Source organism: Aaosphaeria arxii (assembly GCF_010015735.1).
Source record: "Aaosphaeria arxii CBS 175.79 unplaced genomic scaffold BU24scaffold_13, whole genome shotgun sequence".
Taxonomy (NCBI): domain Eukaryota; kingdom Fungi; phylum Ascomycota; class Dothideomycetes; order Pleosporales; genus Aaosphaeria; species Aaosphaeria arxii.
The window spans coordinates 1,168,847-1,183,166 of record NW_022983486.1 but is presented as its reverse complement, the minus strand read 5'-3'; the positions used below and the strand labels follow the sequence as shown (position 1 = coordinate 1,183,166).

General features: G+C 46.1%; 7 protein-coding genes across 7 annotated transcripts; 2 read left to right on the top strand and 5 right to left on the bottom strand.

The window, feature by feature from the left end:
- Positions 1–2,529: 2,529 nt before the first annotated feature.
- On the bottom strand, positions 2,530–3,647 carry BU24DRAFT_415080 (uncharacterized protein; the record flags this gene model as incomplete). Its single annotated transcript, XM_033526267.1, has 5 exons — positions 2,530–2,790; positions 2,900–3,070; positions 3,146–3,210; positions 3,436–3,514; positions 3,612–3,647. The coding sequence occupies 5 exons, from the start codon at positions 3,645–3,647 to the stop codon at positions 2,530–2,532; spliced, it is 612 nt and encodes a 203-aa protein (XP_033378123.1).
- A 353-nt stretch (positions 3,648–4,000) lies between these two features.
- BU24DRAFT_468128 (uncharacterized protein) lies at positions 4,001–4,489 on the top strand (the record flags this gene model as incomplete). The annotated part of the gene is made up of 1 exon (XM_033532494.1): positions 4,001–4,489. The coding sequence occupies one exon, from the start codon at positions 4,001–4,003 to the stop codon at positions 4,487–4,489; it is 489 nt and encodes a 162-aa protein (XP_033378122.1).
- Positions 4,153–5,128, top strand: BU24DRAFT_82090 (uncharacterized protein). Its single transcript, XM_033534678.1, has 2 exons — positions 4,153–4,154; positions 4,266–5,128. Exon 2 carries the CDS (start codon positions 4,543–4,545, stop codon positions 5,062–5,064), a length of 522 nt encoding a protein of 173 aa, XP_033378121.1. The 5' UTR covers positions 4,153–4,154; positions 4,266–4,542; the 3' UTR covers positions 5,065–5,128.
- A 1-nt stretch (position 5,129) lies between these two features.
- BU24DRAFT_82053 (uncharacterized protein) lies at positions 5,130–6,972 on the bottom strand. Its single transcript, XM_033534677.1, has 2 exons — positions 6,068–6,972; positions 5,130–5,858 (listed from the first exon to the last, which is right to left on the bottom strand). Exons 1-2 carry the CDS (start codon positions 6,872–6,874, stop codon positions 5,271–5,273), a joined length of 1,395 nt encoding a protein of 464 aa, XP_033378120.1. The 5' UTR covers positions 6,875–6,972; the 3' UTR covers positions 5,130–5,270.
- On the bottom strand, positions 6,973–7,673 carry BU24DRAFT_82052 (uncharacterized protein). The gene is made up of 3 exons (XM_033534676.1): positions 7,481–7,673; positions 7,265–7,412; positions 6,973–7,198 (listed from the first exon to the last, which is right to left on the bottom strand). Exons 1-3 carry the CDS (start codon positions 7,523–7,525, stop codon positions 7,071–7,073), a joined length of 321 nt encoding a protein of 106 aa, XP_033378119.1. The 5' UTR covers positions 7,526–7,673; the 3' UTR covers positions 6,973–7,070.
- A 1,151-nt stretch (positions 7,674–8,824) lies between these two features.
- On the bottom strand, positions 8,825–10,040 carry BU24DRAFT_82026 (uncharacterized protein; the record flags this gene model as incomplete). Its single annotated transcript, XM_033534675.1, has 2 exons — positions 8,825–9,914; positions 9,966–10,040. Coding segments are annotated over 2 exons (879 nt in total), but the record flags the coding sequence as incomplete, so codon positions are not given.
- A 2,606-nt stretch (positions 10,041–12,646) lies between these two features.
- On the bottom strand, positions 12,647–14,198 carry BU24DRAFT_445066 (glycoside hydrolase family 39 protein; the record flags this gene model as incomplete). Its single annotated transcript, XM_033530677.1, has 3 exons — positions 13,532–14,198; positions 12,772–13,477; positions 12,647–12,712 (listed from the first exon to the last, which is right to left on the bottom strand). The coding sequence occupies exons 1-3, from the start codon at positions 14,149–14,151 to the stop codon at positions 12,647–12,649; spliced, it is 1,392 nt and encodes a 463-aa protein (XP_033378117.1). The 5' UTR covers positions 14,152–14,198.
- Positions 14,199–14,320: the final 122 nt, after the last annotated feature.

Below are 14,320 nucleotides of genomic sequence, written 5' to 3'. Positions count from 1 at the left end.
TAGGAAGGACGGATATATAAGATTGCCAGATTTCATATGTAGGAGTTCTTCGTAGTCAATAACAAATTGTATCTGATCTTTTGGAATTACCTTACTAGTACAACAGTAGCTTATCCCCCTGGATGAGTTAGAGGTATTATCCTGTCTTGATACTCGCTTTACCCTATACAAACCTCTGCGATATACCCCTCTTACCTTGTGTAGTAAGTTACGTATCGTTACAATAGCTTAGAAAAGGTATAGCTAAGTAGCTCTCTAATAATATTAAGGAATTTAACCCCTAGGTAATAGAAGATAATTGTTAAGATCGAGGATCTACTGGTTGGTTCTCGGGGATAATCTGAAGAGTAACACGAAGCGATTGTAAGGCAAGAAAGATAATAGCGGTAGAACAGTAGAGTGTATTGTTCGATACTAACTTAGGTTGAACACAGAAGACCAGAAGGGTATTCTGAGTTCTCTATATACTTGAGGCGTCCCATGGTTTCCCATGATATCTCATGGATCCCACTGTGGGATACCGTGGGATATCGTGGACCGTGGGACACGTGACTTGTCCCATGGTATCCCAGGCTGGTGTACGCCAAGCTTCGTGGGATATCGTGGAACACGTGATGATGCGTCATCCATTGGTTCTTAAGTGTCGTCCCCGCGTTGGCTGTAGCAGTGCTTCCTTCATCAGCCTTCCTTATAAGCGCCGTATCCCCTTCTCGAATCCTAGGTTCGTAACAATAATTTATTAGGGTTATTTCTAGGGTTATTAGGATTACTAGTAGGCCTAGTGTAAGGGTTGCGCAGAGCTTGCAGATACCTGATAACAGTAATGAATTCGATAGAGGTCTTAGAGAGCCTCGAGTAGGGATTATAAGAATCCCTTACGAAAACCACGCTAATTCTAACTAGGAAACTCAGGAGAAGTACTCAACTACACTGGCCACCAAGTGCCCTCGACGGGCAGCTGGTAGTCGTTAGTTGTTCTCACGGCGCTTTGTCGCGATTACTACACTGGATCTCATCCAGGGTATATCTCCTGGGCACCAGCCCATTACACCTAGTATACCCTAATAGTCTAGGAAGCTTAGTTAAGTCTATTTAGCCTTAACTATATATTAACCTTAATAATAGGAAACTCTATATTATAAGTATTACTAATAATAGTATTAATAACCTTATTTATAACATTTGCTATAATACCTAGCAGCCTGCTAACTTTAGGCTTAGGAAGGGGGTTGCACTTGTCATCCTGAATCTCAATCTTGACAAAAACGACTACATAGTCATCATTATTGCCATCGTTGTCGTTCTTCTTTACCTTTTTAGTCGGAACGGCGCTCAAGTCGGTGACATTAGGATGAAAAGATCCGTTTCAGAAACAATATTTACCAACTACTTTAGAGTTAGGCAGCTCTTTATATTGAGACAGAGTATCAGTCCAGCTTCAAAATTAAAGTAGCTAGTAAGAATCAAGACAATCTTAAAAAAGTCAATGTACATGATTATGCATCTTCAGTATAGGCAAAACGATATGCTCAATGCAGTTCAAGTTGAAAAGGGCTGCATCAATTCACAATCGCCTATAAGCGAACTCAGAAGTCTCAGCAGATACGGTCGTGCATTTGCTCGTTCGGAGTGACCATCTTTCCGGGTACAGTGGAGCGACGATAGAGACGAGGTCGCCTAGGAGAACCGTTGGTAAACCATGTCTGACTTCCGAGCTATTGGTGGTTGTGCGCTAGAGAGTGCTAGAAGCTGCTACAAGCGCCTACTCTATTGCTGGCACCCGCCGTGCAAATTTAGCCATCTCAAGAACTGATTTTCCAACGTGGATGAGGATCACTCCTTTGTATCGGAACCGGAGAAAGGGCATTCCGAGACCTACCTAGAGCTATCTACACGAGCCTGCCTTGCGGCTATGGACGGCCTAATGTCCAATAATGCTTGGAACGTAAACGCTGTTCGGCGATATCTATAGCTACACGATGACTTTCTATCATTACTGATCCTGCTTATCTTTCATTATAGCGGACAGGTGCCGAGAGGTACTGATTTACTGGCTGTTGGACATTGTAAAAGCACATTGAACCGCCGAGCCGTATGCGTCTGTGGAGACACGACTGCGGTGATCAATACGGTCAATAAAGCTCGACGTGCTACTCATTAGGAGCTTTATGTAGCTAGGCCACTCCTGGGGGATGTTGCAGAGCTCTTCTATCGGTACTTGGTCTACAAACGCCCATTTAATTGCATACTGTACCGGATGTGCCTAGATATAGATGTTGAGACGTCGTTGTTTGTTCTTTCCAGCTGCCAAACCGAAGGAGCCGTGGAAGTCGATTGACAAAAGGAGTGAAAGAGAACACGAGACGGGACATCTGCTTCCCAACTGAGTTTCGAGAATATCGTCAGCTGACCATTGCAATCACTGAGAAGGATGTGACACAATCTAGTAAACCGTCAAACCAGTACAACGACAAGACAAATGAGTCGCATATCAATATCGCATTTGCCTGGCAAAGTAAACACAGGCCACTACAAAGAGGCATCATCTATGGTCCAGATAGGGCATTCCTCGACCGACTCCAACCAGCGCTTCCAAGTGTTTGTCTGCCTAGTCCATCCTCCTGTAGCTTCACTATAGACCATCAGGAGGATGACTCTGAGAAAGGACAGCAGACCCAAAATGGCAGCTACAGCAAGGAACAGGGGCCATAGTCCGCTGCGTCTGAGATTCATTTCCTTCGAAATGCCCAGTAGCACCCTGGCAGGGTTGTGTCGCTTTTTTTGGCCGACCTAGCCTATGGAAAAGAAAAAGCTGCAACACCATCTTATCGTATCCATAGTGCTGAATTAATTCATGTTTCGTCACTTTCTTTATTCAATCGCTCCGTAGGCCACTTACTCTAAAGGCAACAAACTCTTCGGTCTTCCCCGAGTTCCACCATGGCGGTAGAAAATTGCGATAAGCAGTCGCCCCATCGAAGTACTGGCGAAAGAGTTCAGTGCTAGACGCAGCGCCAGTATGGATGCTTGGTGGCGTGGTCCATTTCTCAAACTGAAAGTCGTCCGCTTGCTGTATGCGATATAGGGTCAATGAACAGCTTCAATATATCAATTTCCAGACGTTCGTGCAGGCGCGTGCCCTTACTAAGTTTCGTGAACGGATCGGATCTTTGTCGCTGTAGATTGTGAAGGCAAGATGTGGGATAGGAACTAGAGTGCTCGATAGGCTAGGGTGCACTTTCTTATGACTCTTGGAATCGGCCTTCTAGCAATCGCTACCACCGTATAAAGCCGTCGTACAACGTGCGCAAGCTTAGAGGTATAGGAACCCTTTAGCTTCAGCTATTTTTCTTTTGCAGTAGGCGCAGGTCAATAATGTTTCATTTACAATAACAAATAAATAGCTCAGAGCTAAAAGTTGCAGATTCGACTCACGTTTTGAGGCTAGTACAAGTGCTGTTTCGGTGTAGAGTGCAACGGCGATGGTACTCAGTGGCAGGGTTGTTACTGCAGACTGCAGATTGTTATTTACTGAATAGCGACCAACCGTGCAAAGAAATTCGCACTAGAGGCTTATTTGGACTGTAGCCAACGGCTATGAGGCAACTAACTATGCAGCAGGCCAAAGTCATCCAGGAGAGCCTCATGTTCCTGTCCCACGGTCAGTGCGCAAGGCTGCCTGCTGTGCCACATGCGCTGTCATTCTTGGCGCCCGTTCAACGATGGCCGGAACGCTTTCATCCCGAACACGGATACCGTATAAAATTGGTACAAGACCTTGGTTTAAGCATCTACTAGACCTTACAATCACAAGCCTAAAATGCAGACGATGCACATCTGCAATTTACTCGCCACGCTATCGAAGCCACTGAACTAGAACCTCTATATAACGACCGGCGGCGAAGAACGCGTTCCATTCCACTTGTACATTACGGATGAAGATGCTCCACCCTGCACTTCATCGCAAGCCGCCCTGTTATCACACTTCAGCCAGCTTTCCATGGAGCTTCAACTGCGCGTCCTAGACTTCTGTTCTGCGCCTACGCTCTATCAGATGATGCACACATCCATGCTTCTTCGCGTTGAAGCTGCGAAACGCTTTTGGTCAGAACCAGATGCATACTATCTCGTCGAGGCCCACTGGCTCTTTAGAGGTGGGCACCCAGGCTATACATACTACGACCTGTCCTTTATGGCTTACGTGCAAAATTTGGAGATCGAGGACAACGATAAGTCCGTTGTTGACTCTAATTTTGACGGCGTAGGTGGAATAGAGCTTTATTACGACAAGGCCCGAGAGTTTTGGAGGACCTTTCGAATGAGATTTCCCCATGCGAAAAGGGTGGTTGTTAACAGCAATAGGGAAAAGAGGTACGAGAGATATCAAAACGATGAGCCTATTGCATATGCTCTAAAGATACTTGTCGAGACATGCCCAGTTGACCTGGAGATTTCGGTTTTTGTACTGGTAGAGATAATCGTCTTATAGATAATGGTAAATGGAGGAAACTTGCGTCTAAGTTTGAACGCAAGACCGTTCTTATGCCTCGTAGGAGATTTAATGGGCTGGCTGGTAAATTCAACAGACTGCTCCATGAAGAAGAGACGAATCAATTACAACTTACAGGCCTTGGGGTAGTCGCAATCGAGGCTTTCGATCGACAATACTTTAGCAAGGAAAATCCCGAGCCATTTCGTTGCCCTACGGGTCAATGCGAAGTCTACTTAGAAAAGGCTGGGCAGTGGACGCAGCATGCTTGTGAGAGACATGGGGCCGACTTGTATATGAAACAACCTGAGATTCTACCTTCCACATTACCACATGTTTTCGAAGAACGTAAAAACAGTCTGATAAAAGGGAGGGGAGCGCGACTAAGGGAATTCAGAAAGATCCATAATGATTGGAATGAGGAAGGGGGTAAGAAGAGACAGGAGCTAGAGCGGGGTTGGATTCATCAGTTGGATAACGACGAGACATGGAACACAGGGGTAAAGGGAGAAGATAGTAAGCTCTGGGAAAATTTCATTTGGATGATGGGTTTTCCAACTTCATGTATAGAATAGATACTAACTAGAGGCTGGATATCTTTATATGGAGCTATAATATTATCTCCTCACATGTTATAGCCTTACCTGGAGAAATGCTTGTTCCAGCATATTTTGCTCTTATATCTCAAATACCAATAGCTGAGGATTAACCTTTTAACTCTAATGAGACATGTGTTGCAGAAGAAAAGAATATGTCGCATTACAAGAACACACACTCTGCCCTACAACGCCCTCCTAGCCCACTGCTCAAAAGGCTCTACCCCAACATCTATATCTAAGACACGCGTATTCAATCGCATCCTGCGCAACGTTGATCGCAGAACTGGCTTCGCCGCAACCTCACAGTTCTGTGGCTCCACACTGCTAGTGTCTCCGTGGTCTCCACTGTCGCCTTCGCCATTGACATTATCGTCATCACCCCCACTATCATCTTCTTCTTGCATATCCTCTTTATCATCCGAATACCCTCCAACAATCTTCCCACCCTCCTCAAAACCCCCCCTAACGAAACAATGCTGCGGAAGCGAACACTTACTCGTATGCTGCCTCAACGTCGTGAGATGCCCAATCACAATCTTCTCCAACCTATTCCTTCTATCCTCTCTCCCTCCTTCCCCCTTGGTCGTTTGATAGGCTTCTAATTTACTAAATATCTTCCTGGCGACTAATCTCAATTCTTTCGCTAGCCCCTCCATATATTCTGGTCGCTCATCGGGATCGTAGCGATAGGGGTCGAATCCCGATACCTCGAGTTCGTGCGGGAAGCGCAGGTGCAGGGTATGTAGGGAGGGGAGGAGGGCTATGTTTTGCTGTATAGGAGGTTTTCGCGTTAGCATTCATCAACATGTATACCCCTCCGCTACCCTTTTCCTCCTTCTCTATTCGGCATTCGGCATTCGGCATTCAACGAAGCTAAATGGTGGAAAACCAACTAGATGATAAAACGGATCCTAAGAAATCCAAAAAAGTGAGGAAAATCAATCGGAAAGAGAGCCATATGAAAATGAGAGACACATACCACAAAAGCATCCAACGCATCTCCATCCTCGGTATCACCATCCAACACCCCGGACCCCAATTGATACCCCAACTCCTCAATCTTAGGACAGGCTCTACACACACGTTCGAGATCCTCAGGACTCAGCGCCTCCACGCCTTCTTCATAGTCTGCATAATTGTGCGTGTGTAACCCCAAGATGCGCAGGGACTCTCCGTGGCTGCTGCAGATTTCGTCAAGGAGGTTTCGGATGAGGATATTAGTCTGTCCCTGTCCGTCCTCGTAATGTTCGTGCCAGCCTAGGTGGAGAGTCTTGAGACCGCGGCTGCTTTCTCGGACGATATTCGCCATGCATTTGTCAATTGCTTCGGCGCTGGCGCTGGCGCTGGCAGCTTCGTCGTCGTAGTGATAGGAACTTTCATTCAAAGCATCGACGGCGAGGTGTTCGAGACGAAACATTTTGATCTCTGCAATCGATGCTAGGTCGTGCAAGAACGCGGACGCAGCATCGCATTTTGTGACGTAGAGTTTTGTCAGTTTCGCAAAGTCAACGATCTTGCGCAGAGCGGGGAGCCATGGTAGACTCAGGTCGAAGCCGCAGAAGCTTAGTTCTCGGAGACGCGGCATAATGGTGTTGACGGCGTCTGCATCGAGACCCTCAGTGGCTGATAGTAGGTATTGGTGTACTTCGCTCCAGTGAGATTGGTACATATCGCCAGTCAAGCAGAGGATTTCTATAGGGCTGGAATTCGAAACGAGATGATGTAGAAAATTGCCGAAGATCGATGGCTCCCGATGCACATGCAAATCCAGATGTCGAACCTTCATAAAGACATCCACAGGGTAAACAGCATAGACCGGGAGAGATTCCTCAATGAACGAGGAGTGCAATTTATCAATACCTCTCTGGTTGATAGATAGCCACTGTAGAGCTACCAAAGGTAAACATCGAGTAGACACGAACCTATACACGTACGTCAGTCCACCATATGTCCTATGCTAAGAGCTAAGGAGTTTCTTATAGTCACCGGAAATCTCGCAAGACGTCTCGTGGAAACAACTGTAATACCTCCATCAACGTCACCATGCGCATATCTTCTTCCTGTTTGACTGTACTGCTATCGGGCTTATCCTTGTCTTCAGGAGCGTAGCCTTTCAACGGATTAGCAATCTCCTGATGCTCGATGACCAAGGTCCTCGTATGCTTCAAGTAATTACTTTCTCCGGAATGGAATTGCCGAGAGAACGTCAGCACCGAATGATGCCATAGCGGGATGTTGACGTGTCGGTAAAGTCGAGGTATCACGCGCTCGTGGCAAGCTTTGGACGTGAGGCAGAGTGCTTTGAGGTCATTGACTGCGGTGATCTGAATGGTCAGTCTTTTCTTCCCTTTTTCCTGGACCTTTAAGGATAAGGTTGGGGGGGGGGACATACGTAGTCCAAGACAGTAACCGCGATATCGGTAGGAAGATCAAACATCGCGTTATTTTATCATCAAAATTACTGTTAGCTCCCCTAGAAATTTAATTGAAGACAAGAGATCAGATCAAGGGAGCCGCATGGGTGTACATATAAATATGTATCGCATTACAACCTGGATTCACGTGCTCACAATATTAGGCCTAGAATCGGCCCTTCAAAGTCCAGTACAACATTTAGGGCTGCTGCCTTATACTTAAAAGACCAACTTTCAATAGACAGCGCCAGGGGCTAAAAACATTAGATGGCATTTAATCAATAGATATGTTGAACTCCTGCAAGTATGAGACCACTCGAGGGCTTATAGCTTGAGAAGAACGCCGAAGCATGGCAAAATAGAGCTTTCGAGTGGAGGTAGCTTTGGGATCTGCTCCTGAGTGAGATTAGGCATCACTGGCTGAGATTTGAATGGAACCTAGGCGCTCAGCCCTTGCCTTATCCCAGGTCAGACTATTCGGATTCCTTGATTATTGTTAAGATCTGAAGGCCAATGAATACTGGAGGACGAAGAGAACCTTAGCCAAGCACTTATGAGGGGAACAACACGTTACGTAACTAACTAAAACGCTAATAAGCCTAAATATAATGTTATAATAAGTAATAAAAATATACTTTATTCTTATTAAATTAGGATAGGTAATAAGACTACTATAATATAGTCTTATTACCCTTATTAAGAACTTACCTAGGAGTAAGAGTACTTATAAGAAAGATAATAGAGGAAGTATAGATAAAGAAACCTAATAGACTTCTCTTAACTAATTAATTAATACATATTTTAATTATATCTATTTGATTACTAAGTAAAACAGACTTCTTCTAGTTCTATTTTGCTGTACTGATAGCTGTATAGGTTTTCTTCTGTATTCCTAGGACTAAAGGAAAGGGCAATAAGGAGCTTGACCTGATGTTCCACGCTGGTATTCTACGCAACAGTTCAGGCTTGAACATCTAAACAAAGTTCATATATGGCAGTGCTAAGGAGTAATCCGAGAGAGCATACGCATACTTTCAATACTGGGTCCTGGCTGCTGTAGTTGGGCTCGAGTACGTGATACACCTGTACATAGCACTCAAGGATCATTTTGCTTGAATGCAGGGACGTTTAGCATTTAAGGAAATGAAAACAATATATGCAAGTGTAGGAATAAGTGCATATTGTGTAGTTCAAGTTCGGGGCAATTCATGTTCAACTATTGGGTTTCTCACCCCCACTATTGGTAGACGCCAGACCGAATAGCGCAGAAGCATAATTCTGTGCTATAGGCCAGGTCTTGGGTAGATGCTTCAACAATTCGACTCCCTCGTGAAGGACTTGGGAAGGCCTTTTCTTAGAGCATAGGTCGACAACACCCTCGAGGCATATTTTCATCTCCCCTCCAGATCGAATAAAATGTTGTACAAGCTCATCATCTACAGGACGATCTAGTTGTATGATTTGAGGCATTCGGCTTGCATGCGTTGGTTGAGTAAGAGATACAGCAGTATTTGGATGTAGCTGACTGATCCTATGGTTCTCTTGTATCCTCCCCTCTGACTCGGCCACCAGTACACTTTCGATTACCTTCGAAGCGCTTCCAAACGCTCATAAAGTTAGGGTGGCGAGGAAAATGGAGTATGGCTCTATCAGCGAAGCCACCGAGTAACGACGAATATGCCAGAGCACTGCACCTGCATGAACAGCGGCTAGACGAGCTTTGTAGCGGTCCTGGTGACCCCAGTTGAAAAGAATTCGATTCCATCTCGAATTCGGATTTGCCAAATGATACAGGCTATGTGGAAGATGATTATTAGGTGGGCCGGATGGTGGATTGAGGGCGGAAACGCGATCAAACAAGTCACGCACTGGCACGAGTATAACCAGGCGTGCTAGGTGAAGTTGTAGAAGATTTGGGCCTTCGAGTCCTCCTGCTCGATTCGCTTCACTAAGAGCTTCCCAGTGTAGAATATCTAGGCAGTCGCAGGTGTGGTTGCGCCATCTCATGAACTCGGTAAATTCACCATAATAGCGATTTCGATGCGTCCAAGACACTTGTAAACCATCTGCTGTAACCAAGTTAAGTGCGTCGTTCTTATAGTGATCCGGCTCCCATTTTTGTCGTAAGATGACGTGCAGTATCACGAGAGTGGCAAACTGGGTAGTTGGCTCAGGCCGCCGAAGTTGTTGCCAAAATTCTTGAGATAAGTCCCAGACAAGTGCCCGATCTGCTTTCTCTGTAGCATATAAATCGTTCTCCGCATTGATTAGTAGGGAAGGAGCAATGCAAGCCCAATCTTGAGCAGAGCCAGCCTGCCATAAGTCTTCTTGACAGGGTATTCTCAAATTGAAAGTCCGACTCAGCAATGTTGGTGGATTTTCAGTCATGATTGCGAGAAAGCAATCGTTCAGCTAGCGTGGTAAATTAGCTACACCGAAAGTGTCATGAAACATCAAATTTACCCATATGAAAAGCCCTGTTCTTCGGCGCGTTTCCCTAAAGCGCCATGCCAACCACTTTTGATCCGGGCTTTGTTGTTCTTGCATTGTCCCGATGCGGTCATCTTCCTGAAGCAGACACAGCTGAAGGCAAGAATTGACAACTAAAGCCCAGGCACTGTGTCCATATTTGATCAAATAGACTTCATCGCTGTTGCAAAGGCCGATTGCAGCCAAAGCACGTGCCTGTATGTAAGGTAGTGAATCTTCGATTCGGCCAAATCGTAGCTTCATTACGGCATCAGCACGTATCGCCGCTTTCGTGCTGGATAACCAACCTCTTTAAGCAATACTTCATTGATAAGACTGCATAGTTCTTCGCCAAATTTGGTAACATATTCCAGATCCAAGTACCGTGTCCCAGTCGCTACTACTGCAAGAGTTAGACTCCAACCCCATATCGGAATTGCGAGAAGCGAGCGATCGATGAAAGGGCTCGTTTTGTGAAAGTTTTGGAAATAAAGCTGGAGGCAGAGTGTGAACGTCGAGTGTTTGAGTAAAATATCCTCATGTGCAACAAAGGGCTGGGATAATAGTGAAGTGCCTCCCTCTGGCCGGAGTCGGGAGCATATCTCCTCGAATGTATGACTAGAGATTTGAGTAGTAATAATAGGATCCTCTTCAATTCTCCTGACCTTTTCAGTAAGTACCGAAATCCAAGCATCACTGTCTCCAACAAGATCCGCTCCGACTGGTGCCACAAATAGATCTGATCTTTTAATGACAAGACGCTCTGCCTGGCTCGAACGGAATCCGGCTCCATCTGAATACAATGTGTTGCGCGGGCTAAGTTCTGGAGCAATGTGCAATTGACACGATTGCGCTTCTGGGAGGTTGTCACGTAGTTCACGTCCTATTGAGTTGATCAGCGCAGATACATGGTCGCAGTGATCGACCACACCATTGTGAGGAGGTTGATAATTTGTTGTTAAGCTGGTATCATCAGGAATCTGCACTCTTAAATCTTTCTCTGGAAGCACCGGACCATCGCTAGGATAGAACAATGGAACGCCTTCCGGGCTTGGGAAGACATTTTGTTCATTGATAGAGTCGTCAAATGGGAGCCAATTGATGTCCAGGGTTATATCAAGAGGGTCAACGCTTGGTAAGGGTAGAAAGTTCAGATCTTCGTCCACTACCCGTGCAGGTCCTGTACTTAAGCTTTCGCAGTCTCTAGACAACCACTGCTCATCTGTGAAGGATTGAGACTGATTAGCGGATCCAGAAAGCATATCATCCTTATCTAATAATTCATCATTCATTATCGAACTTTCGCCAGCGGATGGATCTTCAGACATCTGTCGCCTTTGTCTGCGAGGAAGGTACACACATTCCAGACCCCGTGCGGCACAATTAGTACACCGTGGCCTGCCAGAGCATTTAATCCGCGACTTTGCACAATGTGCACAGCTTTTTCGCAAACGAGTGGTTTGGGGGATAGATGTTGCAGCACCTGACCTTCTATTGTGTAACTGCTCGTGACGCTTCGCTGAATCTCTATGCAAGGTCAGGTTATTAAGCTTGTCGTCAAATTACCGTACCACAGCCTATATAGTCTATCTGGGGGTAAAACTTACTTTCGCCCAAATAAATTTCTACAGAAACTGCATTCTATAGTCTTGTCCTGACGATGCACTACATTGTGCCTCGCTAGATGTTCCGGCCTTGATAAGTGTTTATCGCAAATAAGACACTTTGACATTCGAAAGCTGTCCTTGGCTGTGGAAGTGTGGTTCATTGTGACGTCTGCCATCAAATGCGCTTTCATTGGCAATACATTACCCTGTCCGCGCTCGCATAGGTGGTGATAGGAATCTTGCCTGAAGGAACTGAAATCCAGCCCCGACTTGCCAGCTAGTCCTGAGATTTTGTTAAGACAGCCGGCTCACCAGTTACTCAATTTCGGTATAAGATGATACTCGAAGATACATATGAGGTGGGAGGAGAGAATCCTAAGAATGAGTGGCCGGGCCGGAACAATCAGAGAGTGGCCGGAGTATTTATGGTCATGGATGGGTAAGGCTTAAGCTACGCGATCCCTTCCCCACTCCGACGCCCAGACCTGGGGTATTGACTGTATTGTGCACATTTGAGTCTTGACACTTCCCGCCTCCAATCTATGCTCGAAGCAGCTCTTGATTGCGCAATATGAAATCGAATCGGTTCCTCCGACAAGGATTCCCTACAAGGATGCGGCTCGACCGCACAATGGTTTCTTTTAAGTGACTACATGTAGAAGTAACGCCGGAATTAGCCACAGTGCTCATATGAGGGCAGCTTGCGCCGGTCTAAGTATTTCCTTATGATGTCAAATGGGGTTTTTCGTCTAATCTGGCTCACAACGATGTTGAGATTGAACAAGGAGCTAGGCATTCAATGCAATAGATTTCCCGCTTAGGTTGAGAAATTAGCATACAACTAATATCCAAAAGTTCTCGGTAATTGCCAAATTGATAAATGCCTATTCCCAGTTTTTGTTTGCATTAATAGTATATGTAGATTTACCATGAATACTCTCATCAACGCAGAGGCACCAGTCCAGTGTAGGATGCGCGTAAGGCCATCGCGTTACACATCCATATTTGGCCTGCCATCTTCTCCTCGAACGTGCGCAGGATTCGCAACGCATCAGTAGCAGCACGACCTTAGGGCAATTCAACCTCAAAAGCAAAGGCCGTGTGTTCGGTTGGAGGATCGAACGGAATAATCAACTATACCATATGATCAGTGGACAGTTTCCATAGGAGGTGAATCTCTCTAAAAAGCCTACCTTGTTCTGTGAATACTCGTACGTAGCTGTTCCGAGATACAAAGCATCCCAAATACGCCCTTGAGCACCTGCCCAATCGAATTGATACCTCCCTACAGTCAAAGAGCCTTCGGGAGGTACACCGGAATCAGTGAAACCTGTGATCTCAATGTTATAGCGGGCCTTCACAGTCCTTGTGCCTGCGATGATTTTGAGACGGCGGCCGGAGAGTACAGCAAAAGCATCAAACTTCAAGTCAGAAGATGCAGATGTTGCCACTCTCTCGCCCTCCATTCTTGCGTAATATTTATAGAGATGCCATTCTCCGTTGGGATAATATCCTCCATCATCTTTCCAGATAAGGTTTGCCATGAAATCGTGTAGAGATGGGCCTCCGCCCCAGTTTGCGCGCAATCCACGAATGTTGTGACGCTCCAGTTGAGATAAATAATAAACCGAATTCGCCGGGTTTTGTTCGTCGGGCCATGCATATTCGTTCACATCCACCGGTCGCTCAGGTAGATTATATTCGGCCAGAAGCGCCTTGAGTGCCGGAATGGTTGTATCAGGCTCTCGCTCCCAGGCGCCAATTTGATGCCAGGAGTAGATGTCAGGTACGGCATTGTTCTGAGAAATGGATGATAGCCATGCCCTCCAATTCTCACTATCTTTATGAGGCGAGTGCGCTGAAGAAGGCCCACTGAGTCGAGCTTCGGGAAATTCAGATCTTTGGGGATATAGATCAGCACAAAAGGGCGCAATGAGCTAGTGTTATACCTACTTAAAGAGCAATGAAGCCCGGACGAAGTATTCGACATACTGAGACCACGGGCGATTCCAAAACGAGTCAAGATCAGGCTCATTCCACAAGTCGATTACAAGTCCATCTAACATATCGTTATCTTTGATGTCGCTTATGACTTGACGAAGGAATTTTTCCATCTCAGACCAGTCGCCATTATCACCAGGGAACGGGAAGTTTTCTGGGGCTCCTCCTTGCGCCCCCCAAAGATCAGAGGGCATTAGCAGATAGCTGCCTCCAAACTTCCGCGAGGTGCGATAATTGGAAAGTGCAGAGGCAAATCGGCCTCTGTACTGTTCCAAACCGCCCGTGGCCCACCCTTCGTAAGAGATTTGCGAGCCACCGCCGCGCGAGGTCTGAAATTTGATGTCTCGAACAAAGTAATCGGGAATGGAGTCATCGGCGCTTGAGCCATTGTCGGGAAAGCCATAGATGAAACCAGCTCCCAGGAATTTGGCTTCACCTTGGTGGTATCCAATATTGACGGTAGCAGTCCCGGCAACATCCTGCCGGACAACACGGCTGGTTGCGCTGACTACAGGCGCCCACAATGCCACAAGAGCAATAAAGAGAAATTGAGAATGGACCATTATAAGCATCTGAGGCGCAGCGAGTATGAAGTGCTGATGGGGGAGGCAATCGCCTCGAAATTGGGACTTTATATTCTTTCGTTTTCATGTTTCCTCGTTCGAACCCTTGATGCAATATTTGACACTCCACACACGCAATTCCGAAGGCAGTTTTGCATGGCATGAACTCAACCCTGCT